Source organism: Polyergus mexicanus, unplaced genomic scaffold, assembly GCF_030449975.1.
Source record: "Polyergus mexicanus isolate NDT 795.1 unplaced genomic scaffold, iyPolMexi1.0 SCAF_11, whole genome shotgun sequence".
Taxonomy (NCBI): domain Eukaryota; kingdom Metazoa; phylum Arthropoda; class Insecta; order Hymenoptera; family Formicidae; genus Polyergus; species Polyergus mexicanus.
In genome coordinates, this window is record NW_027223331.1 from 2,759,777 (window position 1) to 2,779,054 (window position 19,278).

Below are 19,278 nucleotides of genomic sequence, written 5' to 3' on the forward strand. Positions count from 1 at the left end.
ATTTAAAGAAATCTTTCAGAAGAAAATATATAAGCAACATTTTTTTTTTCCTTGTTTTCTGTAAATTAATGAAGTTTTTATTTATACGATAATATTAGTTAATAATTATTTTCAATTAAATAGCTAATATTTAAATGTAAATAAATTATTGTTGCATTAGAAAATATGCTAATATAATTGTTCTTATTTTTGTTACATTTTCTAATTTTATCAAGAAATGTCAAAACAATGACGCAAAAATGGTCGAAGATTTAATCCGAGAAACGCGCCTTTTTTACATATACACGCATTACCTACATCCTACATAAAAGTAATTTTTCTGTCACAACTTGTTCGGAGCTATTCAAGATTGTCGAGGGATTTTGTTTGTCTATTATTTGAAGGGTACCATTGATCGTAAACATATCACAGCGGCGTAGGTACATAGATAAATACAAGTCATTATCCCTTACGGAAAGAATCGTTATCTCGAAAGGGATAACGATAGAACAAAGTTTGCTAATGGACTTTATGGACTTTTCTTTTATTTTTATGGACATCATATCTCAACACACACACACACACACACACACACACACACACACACACACATCTTGTATTCTTTAACATATACCTATATATACATATTAATGAGCACTTTTATTAATTTAGTCTCCGACGATTATTTCAAATCGCAATAAAATCGTAATTTAAAAAATTCTTTTTTCCGACATAATATTGCCCTGATATCTCTATATCGCGAGAGAAGAAAAGCCCCCCTCTATATATTCTCGGTCTTCTTACTTTACATGCAAATAGCTACGCCACTGCTTCCAAATACGTACGGATCAATTCGACCGTGTAAACGTCGTCCACTATGACTGAATGATCTAAGGTACGTTTCTCTCTACACGTGTCCGTATTACAACTCCCAAGGACGCACAAATTCTGTCCCTGTGCGCCGCATTACCCGCGATGAATACCGATTGCTCCGATTATTATCGGGTACGATTCCCCCCCCCCTCTCTCTCTCTCTCTCTCTCTCTCTCTCTTTCGGCTACTTAAACCCTCAACCAGAGTCACGCTCAAGTTTATAATCGCAAATTCGAGCACTAGAGCCAGTCCAGAACCGATCGCTGCACCTTGTTCATCATTTATTATTTCACAAAATAACTACGTATTCGAACGATTATAAATTACAATAAAAAGAAAAGGATCAACGCTTTATCCTCTCTTTTTGTCACTCATAATACAATTATATTGCAATTTGTCAAACATCCAAAAAAAAAGATAATTATATTTTCACTGTTTTCTATCTCCGAAAGATAGTCGTATAAAATTAAAAAAAAAAATATATATATATATATATATATATCATGCACCTCCCTTCCCACGTCTTGTAAATAAAATATTTTAATTAATTTGGATCTTGATAAAAATGTATACAATAGAATAATACAAGTGATTGATATTCTATGCGCAAATAAGTGCGGTAATAATAACTAATACTCTGGCAGAATATTTGCGAATTACCTAACGCGCGAGCAAACACATTAATCAGCAGAAAGAACGGGGTCTTTCTCTCTCCTTGCCGGAGTCATGCGAGTGATATGTGCTTCGCGACGATGTATCTACCGATATCGGTGCGGGTCCCCAAGGTCGTTCGGATAAAATCCGATAATTTAATTCAAGCGATCTGGCTGGCCGATTTACAGAGCGGAATACGTATCTCCTCCCCCTTCCCCCCATCCTTCTTCCACCCAACTCCTCATTCTATCACGAACGCCGGACGCCACTGTAGTCATTGTCTGGAGTCTGGAGAAATATCTTTCAATGCAGTAAATATACAGAGTGATCTAGTTTGTTCTTAACTTTCATGATAGATTTTCAACTTGAAGTCTACGATTTAAAACCGATCTTCCCTTTAACAATCTTCTGATTTTAATATTTCTAGAAGTTCTTCCAATGAAAAAATCAATTTCATATTCGTTAAAGAATTTGAGAGTTAAGAGAAATTTTTTGGGATATCTTGTAAAAAATAAGATGGACAAAGGCCGAGAAAAGAGAGAGAAAATAAACTCAGCTGGTAAATATGAGAACGAGTAGTCGAAGCGATGAGAAGGGAAAGGAGGAAGAGGAGAAGGAGGACCGAGATCGCAAACAAAGGAAACTTTGCGAGTTCGATGCTCCCTTCTTATCAGTAGATGGTAGTGTTATAACCAAGGCACGAGAGCGGCCGTCTCATTGGTCGCCAGCAAAGTCCGACGTCATCGTATCGATTGCCAGCCTGCCACGTGACGATCGCGCATTTCTCTCTCTTTCTCTTTCTCCCGCGTTCCCCATTCTTATAATATAATCCGTCCTCGTCGCACTTAAAATCACCCTATGTCTCACTGGCCGATTCGAGGCCGATGATGCACAAAGAGACCTTCTCCGGTCCTGAATCAGGAAACGCGCGAATACGTCCGACTCGGTCACAAATCTCGAAAATTGCGACTCGAATCTTCGGATGGCGCCGTTTGTCCTATAAATTATAAATGACTTTTATGCGCGATTTCAAGATAAAACCGAAAAGAACTCTTTAAATTTCGGAAAGCAAAGGATAGCTACGGATAGCAAAGAGTCGTATGTGTAATCAAGACGTCGTTAGGATTTCATACAAACATTCAAAATACGTAGTTGAATATTTCCGCTAACACACATCGACTTGACCTCGCTCCATTTGAGAATTTATTTTAAGTTTATATAAACATTTTATTAATCTTTATATTTCAAAACTTTATGCATTATTTTAATCTCAATTATATTAGAAGATTTATATAACATATATCAAGTAATATGAAAAAATAAAATCTTGAATAAAAACTGTAATCAATTGTAATTTATTTATAACAAATCTATAATTAACATTAATTAATTTTATTACAAATAATTCAAATTATTTTTAATAATAATAATATTAATTTTTTTTTTTTTTTTTTTTTTTTTTTTTTTTAGACTTTACGTTATTACAATATTACATTTGTCGTACATCAGATTGAATTTTATGATTTCATTCCAGAGATTGTACTGCGAGTGAATTTTAAATAACATACAATGTATCTTTGTATGGTAAAAAACGGGCTTTTTTTGTTCATTGCTTTAAATTCTTCCGGATTTATCCGCGAAATTTATTTCTAGTAACTTACAATGACACTTGAGTTCTTCTTGAGTGATATATCTCTACCTCCTCTCCTCAATAAATTTAACATGTTTATCTTTTCATCAAAATTCTTAGCGGTATATTCTTCGTATATTCTCTTCGTACATCAAAGACATTCAGTCGTCTATGTAATCATTAATCAGAACATTAGCACGGTGGAACAACGAAATTTATTACGACAAGTTCGCCCACCGGTCGCAAAAAGAAGAAACTCGCGCCCGGTTTTGAATAGTTCAGCATCAGAAAGAACAGGCCCCTCGTCTTTCATTCGGCAAAAGCCTTTAACGTCGCTGTGGTAATACCAAAAGGAAAAAGAAAAAGAAATGTCGGAAAGAACCTGTCGTAGAGCGAGAAGAGTAAAGGCGGCCTATGACCGTAAACATCGTTGGAAACTAGAACCCAGATCTCTAAAACCAGTTCCAGCGGTTGGAAAACAATTTTACGACACAGGGACAGAGAAAGAGAGAGAGAGAGAGAGAGAGAGAGAGAGAGAGAGAGAGAGAAGGGAGAGAAGGGTGAACGCGGCGTTTATTTCCGCCTTAGGAAGGACCCTTCAAGGACGAGCACGAAGAGAAACATGCGTAGATTAAGAAAGATAAGTCTGCTTAGATGCGCGAAGAATGTGAAAAATTCAACCTCGTATCTCATGAATAATATTGCGATAAGTTTCCATTACACACACATAGGATATGTGTTAAAAAAAAAAGGAAAAAAATCACACCTGATGATATTCCATATAACACACAGTGAAAAAGAATTATTTTTTAGGGTTTTCAACAGATAGAGTATCGTTCTATTCACCGATCTTCTACCGAACATAATATATAACAACCGAGACCTTTCGATTCTCGTACGGTAAGGGAGAAATAAATTTCAGAAGGGACAATGATACATACTATATCGAGTAATCGTGACAGGTATATGTCTCGACAGAGAGAGAGAGAGAGAGAGAGAGAGAGAGAGAGAGAGAGAGAGGAGCTCGAATGGGAAAGGGAGATGAGAAGAAAAAAAGGAGAAAATTCGATAATCATGTTCGTATCCCGGCGGGGATACGACCCTCCATCCACCGCTGAAACTCAGCGTCAGGCGTGTTAAAGGAAATGAAGAGGAAAAGAAAAAAACAAGACGCAAGGGGCAGAGAAAGACAAAGGAAGAGAAATCGAAAACGGTGGTGGCGATAAAAATAGACAAGCCGCGACTGATATTGCGCAAAGACGGCCGCTTAATTTCACCTCCTCCATTTGCCTCTCCCGGTAGTAGAAATGGCGTTCGCGAACGAAAATAAACCGGCTACATCGGAAGCGTGCGGCGAATTTCCAATTTCCCGCAGAAATTAAACCGACGCTCGATTGCGTAACGCGAGCAACAAGCGTGGCGACGAGGGAAACGTTAAACATGCAACAGCGAGAAAAACACGCGTTCGTTATCCGTAATATCGAATGCTGCGCGAGAGGAGAGAGAGTCAGGTAGAGAGCTGATAATTATTAGAGGATTCCCTTTTTTTTCTTTCGTTGGAAAAAGATGAGTTGGGAGAAGACCTCGGATCCATTATATAGGTTAAATAACTTATACCTTCAGTAACGGTATTGCTAACAATTTGCCTAAATCAACAAGAGTACCGCCGTAGCCTTAACGAGTTTCTAACGAGTCGATCACCTTGACTAGAAAGAATTTCGCTTTTTTTTTTTGCGTTAATAAGTAAACACAGCGATGCGTGAAAAGTGCGAAACGATCGAAAAAAATAATACATGCTGGGTATGTTACGTCGTATCTCTAGTAAATTTGTCATGATCTCTTATTGCCACGTGGTCCACCGTCTTCGATCTGGCAAGGGATGATGAAAGGTGCCGATGAAATTGAAAAAAGTGGACCTCAATAGCACCGCCTCTTTTAAGAGAGACCTACCGCACCGCCTAAGATATTTCACGCACACGACTAAAAAAAGCGCCCGATAGCATATCGAAAGTTTGGAGAAAATACCAAATTCTTCAAATATATAAATACGCGTTATACTTTGTTCTTTCTAATTCACTTAATTTGTGATTTATTTTTAAACAATCCAAACCTTTGTATTTTTAATTCTAATAAAAATCGATTCTTCTCTAATTATTACAAAAGATGTTGAAAATTGAATAATGTAGAAAAATAAGATCTAAATAAATAATAAATTTCATTAAAAATAATTTTCTAAAAATATAACGAATTATTTTTAATAAAATTAATTTTGATTCTTTAATAATATTAAATTTTTAATAATTTTAAATTAAAAATGTAATAATATTTGTTTAATAATTCTAGATTATATATATGTTATAATATAACTATATTAGAATATTATGTTATATTATAATATAAATATATGTATATATTCGCTGCAGATTAAATCTATATTTTCCTGATTGAAAATAATCGGTGCGTAAATATTTAATCGAGCTATAAATGTTATATGTAGATCATTTTACGTGTTTTCAAGGACGAAAATTTTGAATCTAATATTGAAGCACATACTGATGAAAACGGGATGAAGCTGATGTAAAATCGAATTTTATGTGTCACTTGCATGCGTTTACGCTACGAAGGACAAATTATATGAAAACACAGCTGCTTCCTACAAACGCACGCAATAGTGGCTCCACAATTTCGTGGCACGCTCAGCGTGGTCGTAAAAATAGATAAGGAATAAATATTCATACCCGTCAACTTTATTTACACAAGAAATATTGCGGATTGCTAGTTTAAATTCGTAGCTTCGAACAACTATTAATTTAAAACCAACTGACCATTCTTACTCTCGTCTATGATGTAATCATCGCACGTGTCACGACTGATAATAAAACAATTAAAAATGCGTAGAAAAAAACAACTCGCGGATAAATTATGTACGATACGTATCTTTGAAAATACGTACGTCGAGGAAATGATACAAGAGTGAATAAATCGTATTTTACTGAAATTTTCCATTAAACAAATTATCTAGTCATCTAAATATTTAATAATAAATTGTTTGCATCAACTAGAGAGTACTTTTCTTCTTATATACTTTTTTTCTGCTGTTACGACTATAATCTAAAAATACTATAATCGACGTCGGAATCGAAAGCAAAAAAATATGGTTGTTACGTGAGTACAAGATTAAATCGAATGATCACTTGATTTATCATCTGATTACCAAGTCACCAACAATCGCTTATCGGGCGAGGCATGTGACGAAGGATACATTCATCGGCCCGATTTAAACGATTAAAATAGTATATAAACTAGTATCGCGAAATTTCTTATCATACGAATAGAATTAATCATCGCTCGTCCAATGGACTGAGATTGTTAATCGAGATTGTAAAGCAATGAAAAAAAGATATTTAAACTTCGTGACAGAATACAAGGAGCAGCTCGTAAATATTGTATATACTGGCATCTCGTAGAAACAATACATTGTAACAATCTTTATGATAATCATGTAAAATTCGAAAATAATTCGAGGCAATCCAAAATTTCAAGCATTCTTTAATAGAACTTATAAAAAGACAGATCAAAAAATCCATCGCAAAATCCTACATTTTTATCTTTTTAAAGGGAAACATGCGCAAAAGCGCAAATCCAATCGATCGCTTCATTCAGAACAAAACTATTAAGTATAAAACACACTTTGTGTAATCTATTTTCCCACGAAATCGTCCATTTATCTCTCACATTTATACCAATACCGATCTTGCTTTTCCTAATGCATGCCAAAATATCGAAATTTGGCATGTGCTACATCCACACACAAAGCTCCTTTATACAATTATTATATCGTATAAAAATAAAGCTAATTATCCATAAATATCGTCGTTCAATACCATATTCGAATTGCCACCAGACTTTCTAAAGTCCTGTGCAAAACTCTTTTGGACAACCAGGTATGTCGAGAGCTGCGGGGAGGGGGGGGGGGGGGAGGGAGGTGTGTCCGGATAATAAAGGAAAACCCGAGAGAAACTTCTAGAAAGCCGAGAAAATGATCCGTACACACAGATGCGTGACGTGTAGTTATCTCGACGCGAGATCAATACGTGATTAATCGGGTAAGGGACGGACGGAAATGGTATAAAACAAACGCGTAAACAGAGAAGAGGAATTACTCGTCGCTATTAAATCCTGAGGCTTCCCGACCAACCGGCTACGTCAGAACACGATCACGCGACTCCGGCCTTTCGTCTCTCGTTCCTGCCAAGCAACTGTCTTTCTCTCCGCTCTTTCTTTTTCTCTCTCTCTCTCTCTCTCTCTCTGTCTCACATTCACGCGACCGATCGCCTGGCCAGCTGCTCTCGCTCCGTCACCGCGTTATTGTACTCTATTTCTGCCGATGAGCCGAGTAAGGTCTCGGTGACTTTCCGAATGCGTTGCGTGCCGGGCGCACGTGCGTGAGCGAAAGAAAGAAAGAAAGAAAGAAAGAAGGAAGGAAGGAAAGTCGATGGCAATCGCGAGAGTAGCGAGAAATACATCCTTCGAGTGCATTAAAGATACTGTCGATCCTCTCGAATATACATGTACATGCCAGAGGAAAATTTGCAACGAGAAGCGGAAAATATATATTTCGTTGTCAGTTAAAAAAAAAAAAAAATAAATAAAAAAATTGTTTCGAAATCAAAAACTTTACGAGGCATATCCGAGAAGAGAAGAATTCTTATCGTTCATTTTAATCCTGAAAATAGCATTCGAAATATATATTACTGACTTATTTTTCATTTACAATTTAAATATGTAATTTATTCGTATTTATTACATTCTGCGAGATATGCGAGACCAATAAATTATATATAAATTAAAAGAGAAATTTCTGATCGATTCTCAATGCAAAGAACGAGAAATAAAGAGATTTATTATATTATATTATATATATATCGACAACGATTGACAGTGTAAGATGCGTATGGTTAAAACAAAATGACTACATGATGAAACAACGTGATATCTTTCGTGGTATAGTTTTATCACGTGTCAAACGTTTTATTTCGTTTATCTATTTCTAAAGGCAGTTGCGCGACAATAACAGATATCGGTGGGCGTAAATCATTTTGTGCAAATATCCCCGGGTAACACATATGAACGAAACAAAAGGCGAGTCATATACACGCACACAAAATAAGCTTTAAAAGTATGTACACGTATTTTCGATACAAATTCTTATCAGTAAGTAACAAAGGAATCTCTCGATCTCTCGGGACAAGAAATTTTCCGCTTGCTGTGCGAGCGACATTTTTGTACCGGCTACATTTCCGATGAGGCAAATCTCGAGGAATGTCTTCTCATTCTTCGCTTGCATTGCCGGGAGCTCGCAATCAGCGTATCGGCGTGTCAGCTCCTCTCGAGCGAGAAAAATCGTCCAAAAAATTCGAACGATCATATCGGAGCACACAATGGCACGCGCATACACTAATGGCTATACACGAATCGACACGTCAACGCGCGGCCAACTTCGGCGCACTCTTTCGGGGAAACGGAAAAGCCGAAAAATGGGGGAAAAAAAAAATATCGCCAAGGACTCACCTCATTCGTTCCTATTTGACCCATGCTGCCCATCGTGGTGACAGATTTCGCGGCAGGTTTATCGGCAGCTACCGGCTGCTGATCGTTCTCGTTGGCGATAGGAATCTTGGCGGACTTTGATAAGGACACTGAAGATAATTACGCGCACCCCCGGCTAATAATTTCCGATTTATCGCTCTTTCTCTCTCGCTCTCTCTCTCTCTCTCTCTCTCTCTCTCTCTTTCTTTCTTTATTTCTTTATTTTTCTCTCAACAAGTCGCGCAACTATCTGCCGACGTATACCCGAGGATCTCGACAATTATCACCGGCGAATCGGCGGGCCAGATTCGGCGCGACACGTCCGTCGATTGTCACTACAAGCAACGAGCTGAAGGAGCTTTGACGTCGCGTTGTTATTACCAGTCATAATATTATCACCAAGGGATTCTCGAATCGTCTCCGGAAAATCGCGGAGACTGCGTAACACCGTATCGTACCGGCACACCCGGGCGAGACGGGAGATCGAATAAGAGAAATCAGGTTACACGCTGAGCGGTTACGGCGAGCGAATATAAAATTATGATCCGTACCTCGAGACAGCCGGTTACTAACTGACGCCGCCAAGCGTTGCCCCGTGCGAGTCGCGATCATCTGGCCGGCTGCCGGCCGGCCAAGTAGTGGGGGAGAGATAGATCAGGATATATGAGGCGCGGTGGGGGAACGCACGCCGGTTTTTCGCGTCTGCCATTGGTCGCGGCAAGGCCGTATGATTAGCATCCTAGTAAATCGAAATGTTCAGCACAATTCGTGAAGAGAGACAGATCTCTGGATCAGACCGAAAAACTATCTCTTTAGTTTCTTTCACCTTATCTCTTTTACTACTTTCTCTTTAATTAATATGCGTAAAGATAAACATCAGTGTAGGTTAAAGTTTAATTGACTGCTCAGCTCTCTCTCTCTCTCTCTCTCTCTCTCTCTCTCTCTCTCTCTCTCTTTTCTTTCTCCTCTTTTTTCTGGATGTAAAGATAAAAAGAAAGAGGCTCCATATATTAGTCAAACTTCATTAACTTGGAATAACATTTATGAGAAATATGACGAAATGATTTAAAGTTTTGGTGTATAATGTATGTGTGTGTGTGTGTGTGTAAGCGCGCGCGCGATAATATAAACTTCTTTTATATTTGTTATTTGTTTTTATAAAATTATAGACAAATCTTTTACGGATTCACACACCACATATTTATTAATCTTCGAATAATCGCATTTAGAGTTTCTAACTTACTTTATTTTATATGACTCTCTCTTAGAATTCGATTATAATATAAATATCTTTAAATCAACAACTTCTCCAAAGATTTCAGAATTGCAGCTATAAATATTTATACATATTTCGTGTGCGGATTTATAGTATTAAAAGGAACAGGGAAAAAGTACACCTTGGTCGAAGTCGAAGAGACGGCCCTGTACGCTGACGGCCGGCCTGATCAGCTGATGCCTTAGCAACAGTGGTATTAACCGCGCTAAATATATCAGAGAGAGCTCACGTCTCCGGCACAATGCAACTTGTAACGACGAGAATGATGAGAGAAAGACACCGCATCGAATGATAACTATAGTTTCGTCATGCGATTGAACGCATAATCGCGTCGATGACGTATATCTACTACACGTACTGATTTAAGGAACGACATGTTCTCGTCGATGTGAATATTACTTGTATAATTTATCAGTTGCGATTACAGTCGCGTAGAGAAAAGAATCTCGACGAAATATTGTCTTTAAAAAAAAATCATCAGAAGCAAAACAAAAAGATGATTATAAAAATTATTTAACGCACGATATTTAAAAGCATAGTACATTACGTGTACATTAATTATGACATGCACACGTATTGAAAAGTATATGAAAAGTTTATTGTTTTCCTCAAAGATTTTTATCAAAAAGAATATAACACAAACTGTGTAAGAAAGAATTTATTTTATAATTTGAAAATATTTTTTATGCAACGAACCAAATATATGTTTAGTGTATAAATAATCAGTCAAAATTGTATATATTTATTTCTTCTTATAAAGATATTTATATATATATAAAAAAATTTTATATGACTAATATGTTTATATTAATTTATCCAATGGTAACTTTAGCACGATAATATAGTCGATTATATTCTCGTAATTTGTGCATCTCTTTTCCTAGAACTAAGAAGTCACAAGTGTAATCTGACCTAAATAGAGCTTATACAAGTAATTTCCAGATTGCTGATAAGCTATCTCTAACTACCCAACATCGCTAATATGATTTCACTGAAACATATTTCGATGATGATATTTGTCATCACATTATTGATATTCCGCAATTATGTTGATGATTAATACCGCTTACTGTCAAAGCTAATATTTGCAGATAATAGATTATTAATCTCAATTGTCAAGAAAGCCATCAACAAGCGACACGAGTCCATATCGATAACACGGAGAACGAGAAATTAAATCTACTCCTCAACACGCCTGTTGATGTCATCCTTTGTAAAAGTGGGTCCTGAAATTCAATTGAGTACGGGAAACACGTATCATGTGACATAACAGTTTCGTGCGTCGTAAATGTTGGGATCAATGAAACCACATTTCCCCTCCCTCCATATCTTCGCGGACGAAGCGGCATCAGCATCCGAGACCTCCGCGCGATTCCTTGTTCCTTTGTCTCCCAAGGATACTGAGAAATGAAGGCGCCGGGGGATCGACCCTTCATTTCCGCGAGCCCTTTAATGAGTCTTTGTTACGAGCACGAAATGTTACCCAAGAGGGAAAAAGAGATAAAGAGAAAGAGCGAGAATATAAGTACGTCCGTATAATTCGAGCGAGAAACTACTACGTAGAAAGACTATATTCGCTAAGTTTGTTGTAAAACGTCATGTGTATATATAACAACGGGTGCAATATTAGATTACGCATCCGATTCGATTACCACCATCAGGCACTTTGCGCTCTCTAACCGATAAATAGCGGATAAACATTACGCCGATCGCATGCTGGGAAGCGAGACACGTGTCACGGGGATTTGATAATAAGCCACGAGAGGATAGATGAGGAAAAAGCAACGATCCTGCGTTAATTATCGTCGATAACGACAAGCGCGTAATGCGATTTCCACGGAACGATCGGCAGAACGGCTGCGTTCGATTTTGCGATCATGATCGATAATTCGAATATTTTCTTGTCGCGGATTAAATTCCGGAAACGTCAATTGGCGGATAAATCGCGAGTAGCTTACAAAGAATAAAAAATTGATTTCAATAATTTTGAATAAAAAAATAGCCCAATTTAAATAAAAAAATAGCCCTACGATACCTCTATAAGAAAAAAGAATAGGTTTAATCAAAGAATTTGAGAGTATCGTAAGAAAAAGGAAACAATGTAGATAGTTTCTCAAAGGCTCATTTTTTATGCATGCAAGGATTAATATACGAAATGTAAATCTTTTTCCCGCTGTCGAACAAAACGTCATAACGAAACGCAACAGCGGTAACAGTTCTTTCCTAACTTGTCCGCCGTAGAAACAGGTATTTAACTCCAGGAAACGTGTTTTATGCGCGAATTGGCAGGTTAGATTATATTGTATAAATAGATAGATTAGCTGAAAGAAAGCAACATACAGAGAGTGTTCCGCGAATTCAATCGGAGTTATGTATGTATTCGAGTCAAGATTGTGTCAAATTTTTCTACATCTCGAGACATAGAGAGAGTAATTGATATATTATATAAGATACATAGACTCGAATATATGTATTAATTATTAGATTTAATATAGATTCTTATATTTATATAGATAATTATAAAATTATAATATCTTAAATATATAGATGAGGTGGATGTAGATTTAATTGTAAATAATAATAACAATCGCGACATTCCTATTCGGAATTAAATTATTAAATTAATACCGCAGTTCTCATTCTCTAGTCTTTTTATTATATCCTATATATTCACTTTTTGTGTATATTTCTGTATCAGTTAATATATACATATAATATTCGTGTGCGTCAATGTTTGCACGTGTTCGAATTTATTCTAACAAATAAGTCTTCAACATTCATAGGTGAAATAGATATTTTAGTTAAGTTTCGTGTGAACTCTCCCGATCAATCATGATTTCCGCGAAGACGAGGGATCTCTCTTTCTCTCGAGCGCGCTGTCAAGTTTCTATTATTTCGTATTCCCGAGAGGGGAGGTGGATACAGGAGTCTCTTGGACGAGTTTAGTATTGGAAGACCGAAGGGGTCAACGCTCGGAAAAGCGCCTCTCGTTACGGCACTGCCATACGATATTACCAGGCCCGTCACTTGGATATCCCTGCTCCCCGTCAGCCTCTCTCCCCCGCAATCGCTACATGTACGTGTCTGTCTCTCTCTTTCTTTCTTTTCTCTCCTTCGCTCTCTATCCCTCTCTCCATCCCTCTATCTCTATCGAGCTCGATTGCTCGATCATCTGTCCCGCTTCCTCGAACGCTCCATCATCTTGCCTCTGTGCACTTACGGCGATGCGTCCCGTCCTCCCTTACCCGCCCCCTTTTTTACCGTTTTCTTCGCTCGATTTCATCCCGTACGAATGACGGGGGCTGAGACTCGTCGATCCGTTGAAAAGTCCGCCATTGTTTCTGTTTCTCTTGACTCGCGTTGTTATTCTGGCTTATGACTTACGGTATTGGCCATTCCACGATTAACTGAATCGTTGTTCTTTCTCTTCTTTTTTTTTATGTTACAGTTGCGGGGCGGTTATGATGATTTAGCGAATCAACTGATTAACATCATCGTCTTTTATTTCCACTATATGTTTTTATAGCGGAATTCTCCGATCCTTTGTAAAGACTAAACGCATTATAATGTTTATAACAAAAATAGATAGATATAAACGTGAAATCTTGCGCCTTAGTTGTAAGGGATGAATGAACGTACCGTTCTCGCAAACTTACAAAGCGTTTTTTTTTTTTTTTTTTTTTTTTTTACACATGTGTCAATAATACTACAAAGAGAATTTAAAAATATTATATGATCATCGAATCAAATATGATCAATACTTTTGAAAAAAAAAAGGCGCGCCTATACTTCTCTTTCCTTCGTATTAACTGTCAGTCGGTCATCGCTGTGTCTTCACGCTGTCATAACATCGCTCCATATCAATGTTTCTTCCGCTATAAGCTTCTCTTTTCTCTAAGCACGGCACGATCCATACACACACATATATACACACACACACACATTCTCACCTTTTATTCTACTTTCTTTCTCGCGTCATTAGTTTGCTCTTACACCGTTTCCCTATTTTCATATCCGCCTTCTCGACATATTCTGTCTTCTCGATATACTCATTTTACTTCTCTCGCCTTCTCTCTCTCTCTCTCTCCTTTTCTATCTCTTTTTCTCTTTTACCGTTCCGTTATAACGGAAGCAGGGAGCAGCCTACTATTCAGGATACTACACGGTTAGCTGTAACGAAATCAATGGAAAGTTTTGTCTACCGTAACTCGTGATGAGTAATAACCGGCTTTACGCTCGAATGACGAAAATTGCTTTTACCTTGCGCGAAGCTCGAACGGAAGAAGTCACAGTTCGTTCATTCGGTCTTTCGGTCAGTGGGTTCCTAAAGATGGGTACACACTTAGCGAACGAATACCAAACGAACAGCGATTCCGAACGTTCGTTATTATCATTAAACAGATATATACGCAGAAGCGAATGCGAACAGAACGTTCGATTCCCTCATGAGGCGGTACATCAAAGACACAATTCGTGCGAAAAAAACGTTCAAAACGTTTCACAAGACGTTCGCATTCGCTGTTCGTTCGGTGTTTGTTCGCTAAGTGTATACCCACCTTAATACGCAGGCTTACATATATATATGTTTCGCTAAGGATATCGAATATCCTTTAGCTTAAGAAAATTAGAACTCCTATTAGAGTAATTATATTGGTTTAATTATATTTAATTGAAGACAATTGCTAATAAAAGAAGTAATTAATAAACTATAAAGGTCTAATTATGCATGGAATGACACTATCACGATTGACTCTATTGTTATAATAAAATCTTCCAGTTTTTCAAAATTCACTGAATTGTGTCCCGTGTATGTTTTTAACGAATGAATCACGAATGTATCGCGAAAATGCCAATTTTGGATGTGCCGAGAATATTTCCAATAGAATTAACAGCAAAACAGGTAATTCATACGCACAAAGGACCATCTTACGAAAACGTACTTTTATCACACAGAGTATATGTATTTAACCATGTTTTATCGCGTGTGTTACTTACGTTAATTATACATCGTAACAATTCGCTATTTTTCGTTCCGAACACATTTGCATAGTCAAAATATGTCATCACATGCCGAAAAAGCTGTCGGTTAACCAGCATGTTTGAATCACGATATCAAAATATAAAGTCATTCCACGCTGCCAAATGACATCTAAGCACACATTTCGGGTTTGAGAGAGAGGTTAAAAACTAAACTAATCTTATAATATCGACGAAAATAGTTATCTCTCGCGTTATAAATTGACAAATATTATATTTGAAAAGTAAGAAAAAAAACTCCATTTAAAATTCATTCAAAAGAAGTCTTATTTGGACGAATATATATTAATCATGAAATCCCATATGGGATTAAATATTGATATATAGCGTAAGAAAGAGAATGTCGTGGTCTTCCAAAATACCGGCCACGCTCCTTTCCGATATTGATATAGTTAATGCAAGAAACTTGTTACGAACGCGCGAGAATATTCTTGCAATTCTTATAAATACGTCGATATCAAGAGTGACATGAATCACCGTATTGTTGCACTTTGTAGACATAGTTATGCAGTCTATCTAATATCTCCCGTCCCTCGATGTCCTTGCGCGTAATCTTCCGCTAAAAGCCGCCTTCGAAACCGCCGACATAAATTGTTTAAGAATGACAATGAGTCACGTCGGCTGTAAAATTTTGCGTAACAATGCCGGCACGTCTGCCGACCCGGATCGCTAAGCGACGATCAGACTACTTTACACAAGGCTATACATATATTCGCACAGATGTTCTTAAATGGGATTCTGGGCAAAATTTTTATTTCTAAGTCTAATGATTATTTACATAAAAAAATATATATACATATATATAAATTACTCAAAGAATCTATCAAATAAAAAAAAGTTAAAAATAAAAACAGCATATAAAGAGAAAGATATTTATATATAAAAATTCATTATTTATATTTTTAAAAATATAAAATATGTTTAGAAAAATAATGACAATGTGTTATAAGCTTAAATCCCAATAACATTAATTATTTAAACATATATTGCTGTTTAAATAATTAGTACTGTTATTTGTCATCACATCTTAAATTACAATCAATGCCAAAATATCAAAATACAAAATGCCTCATAAAAAGAGGCGCATCAGAATTATATAATTTTTTAAAATTTATGTCTTAATCCTTTTAAAATACATCTTTTTTAATGCGAATATATAACGAATTCAAGATAAAATTTCGATAATGGTAAATGAATATTTAGAAATTAATAATTCGATAAAAGGAGGTAAGATAATATTTACACAGAAATACAAAAAATATATCTTTGTTGTCCTTCCTTTGTTGTCTCTTGACCAAAGTCCAACCTATAATATTTTTATGCCTTTGATATATCTTTCCACACGTTCCTCTTGTCCTCACGATAAACTCGCCAAAATAAACTCGTACGTTGAGGCATACTTTTTATTGGATAAGAAAATATACAATATAAAATGGTTCTCGATATCGAACGGGCTCATAAAAACCATTGGGCATAAAAGCTTCCTAAAATCGTTCATCCCCGGCACGGAGAGTAATTTTTACGACGCCTATTTGGCTGGAAAAAGCTTACACGACGCCGGAGAAAGAGGGGAGAGAGCGTCGAGTAAATCGATACACAAACTATTCATTCCTTTGTTTGCCGAACTTGCCGCGGAATCTTTTATTTTATTAAAATCAGCGGTTGGAGATTCTGGGTCACATCCTATTTACGCCGCGGGATAGCGCAAATAAATCTTCTACGATAATGCTAAGCAAGTTTTAAACAAAAATTGATGCCGATGCATATTTGTCACTGTCGAACAAACGTTTCTCTCGGGGCGCAGCTTTGCGATATGAGGTAAAACGTACGCGTAACGATTATACTGGCTTCCCATTAATATTAAAGGAAAAACATTAGACGGACATGCATTTGTAATGTGAATTATTTATGTGGATTTGAATGATTTGCATTTTATCGAGACGCGTGATATAGGTCAAACATGCACGATATCGTCCAATATCACGTTCTTCTTCGACTATTTTGGAAATCTCACGTCGTATTAGACGCATAAATAAATCAAATGTAGAATTCGCAATGTCGCACATATAAAAATAATAATATATATAAAAAATGTAGATAAAAAAGAAACAAAAAGCAAACTAATAAATGCTGATCGATAAAACGGCAGATGAAATAAAATAGAAACGACAAAATTAAATTTAAAGAGATCTCAAAAAAAAAAAAAAAAAAAAAAAATACTGCTGGTTACATAAAATATAAGGTGATGCAGCGCTTTTATTTCATTATTCAGATTAAGAGGTTCTTGTATTATTTAGGAATCGCTGTTGTCGCGATGTGAGGCGTGCATATGACAGACGCACACGTGGCGGAGACACGCGCGAGGAAAAGCAAAGCAAACTTCTGCATAGAAGGCCCCTATTACAATCGTTTCGGACTTTTCCGAAAGAGAAATGTGCGAGGATGAGCGAGATAGAGAAACGTGCAATTTTCGACGACACGCCGGAAAACGCGGTTGTTGCGTCTCTTTGTTATGTTACAGCCGTAGCAACGTCACACTGTACTCGTAGAACCGGCTATTTACCGGAATCGTAAAATCGCGAACAAAGGTTCGTTAGCGCCATGTAGTCGTTTCTCCTTTTTGCGTTCCATAAAAGGAGAGAACGACAGAGCACGAGGAGACGTCGCGAGCGAGGGTTGACGGATTTCGCGTTTTCACGTGACACGAGATTTATTTTATCGGAATGAGAAGAACCGTCGCCAATCAATGCCTTTTTTTATTTAATGGAAAAGAAACTTATAAATTTTTTTTTTTGATAAATTGTAATTCACATTTATTCTTTCTCATTTGATGTGGAAAAAAAAACAGTATTAGCTTATATAAAATTACGAGTTAATTTGTGTGAATTCTTTATATAAAAAGAAAAATTTATTTACTTTTAAAGATATATAAGATTGAATCAAGTGATTAGGTAAATCACTTCATATATGCGGTGTGCTTCACTTCGTATATTATCACGGCAATAATCGTTTTTATAATTTAAGAGTCACGTGACGTTCGACGATTTTTATTTCTCTGCTATTAGCAAGCCTGATTTTCCCATTTGAAATCATAAATGTTTTGTTGCAAATGTTTAGTTACATCAATAAAAAATAGACAAACAACAGATTGAGCAAGATATAGTCGAAAAAAAAGTTTGAAAAAAAGTATCGATTTAAGTACTTGAAAAAATTACCCTTCATTTAATACATATTTTTGTCCAAAGATTTCTTTTTTAAACCTCTAAGTAGAAAACTGTTCATTTACTATTGAAGTAGAGGGAAGTTTAATCTTCTAGAAATCCTTTATAATCCATAAAGGTGAAAAAAGGCAATTTAAGAATAAAATTAGGAATCTTTGGACTAGACACGTGTACATAATGAAACTTTTACGAAAGAGCGTAAAATTGATAAAAAGTCGATGCTCTTTTTCATCGTTTCATTGGATGCAGCAATTAAAACGTGTTGTGAAAAGAAAGTCGAACTGATTCACACTGCAATAAAGTACAATTATAAGCTTGTTGCGTCAACTTTGCGCCGCGAAGCACGGTTAATTGCAAGTGCAACGATCTGACATGTATTACAGGTGATTCACCAATGACTAGCTCAAAAACTATGTGATAAGGCTATTAAAGACAATAGGAAAGAAAGACAATAGAGTTCCATGTACGTATTACGATAAATATTTATGACCAATATTTCTGATAAAATAACGCGTTGTCCCCTTATCGATTCGATAGCATATTGTTTCTGACGTATTGTTTACTCGTACATGATTCTCCAGGAAAAGAGAGATGCAAAAGAACACGTCATGTGGATCAAAAACAAAAACACGAATCGATAGAGATTAAACGTCATGTCACCGAATGAAATCTACTGTATTTGTCAATATGCTATACGTAACGGACTCATTTCATTTCGCGAGATGTAAGACAGTATTCGAAGAAAGTGTTACGTTGCGCGTCGAATGCTGAAAATCTTACACTCTACCTCTCTCTTATATCGAAGGGGGCGTAGCTCAGATGGTAGAGCGCTCGCTTAGCATGCGAGAGGTACCGGGATCGATGCCCGGCGCCTCCAAGATTTCTTTTGCTAATTTATAAAATTAAACACTATCCTCGCAAAGTAAAAATAACATTGTTGTCGTATAAAAAAATAAGCCTTTCTTTTTTATATCGCAAAAAACTAACTTTAGTCCTCGAGATATTCCGATCGAAAACAC

General features: G+C 36.5%; 1 protein-coding gene and 1 non-coding gene across 5 annotated transcripts in view; one reads left to right on the top strand and one right to left on the bottom strand.

The window, feature by feature from the left end:
• Sesn (Sestrin) overlaps positions 1–19,278 on the bottom strand; it is a 171,278-nt gene that overhangs the window by 26,077 nt on the left and 125,923 nt on the right. The window contains exon 1 of one of the 4 annotated variants that reach the window (XM_070304144.1): positions 8,708–9,318. The exons of the other annotated variants lie outside the window; for them this stretch is intronic. Within the exon in view, the coding sequence (XP_070160245.1) occupies positions 8,708–8,740 (33 nt within the window). The 5' untranslated portion in view covers positions 8,741–9,318. Of the gene's footprint in view, positions 1–8,707; positions 9,319–19,278 lie in introns of those variants that run through there. 4 annotated transcript variants of the gene reach the window in all.
• Trnaa-agc (transfer RNA alanine (anticodon AGC)) lies at positions 19,064–19,136 on the top strand. The gene has a single exon. It is a non-coding gene; the product is annotated as a tRNA-Ala (tRNA).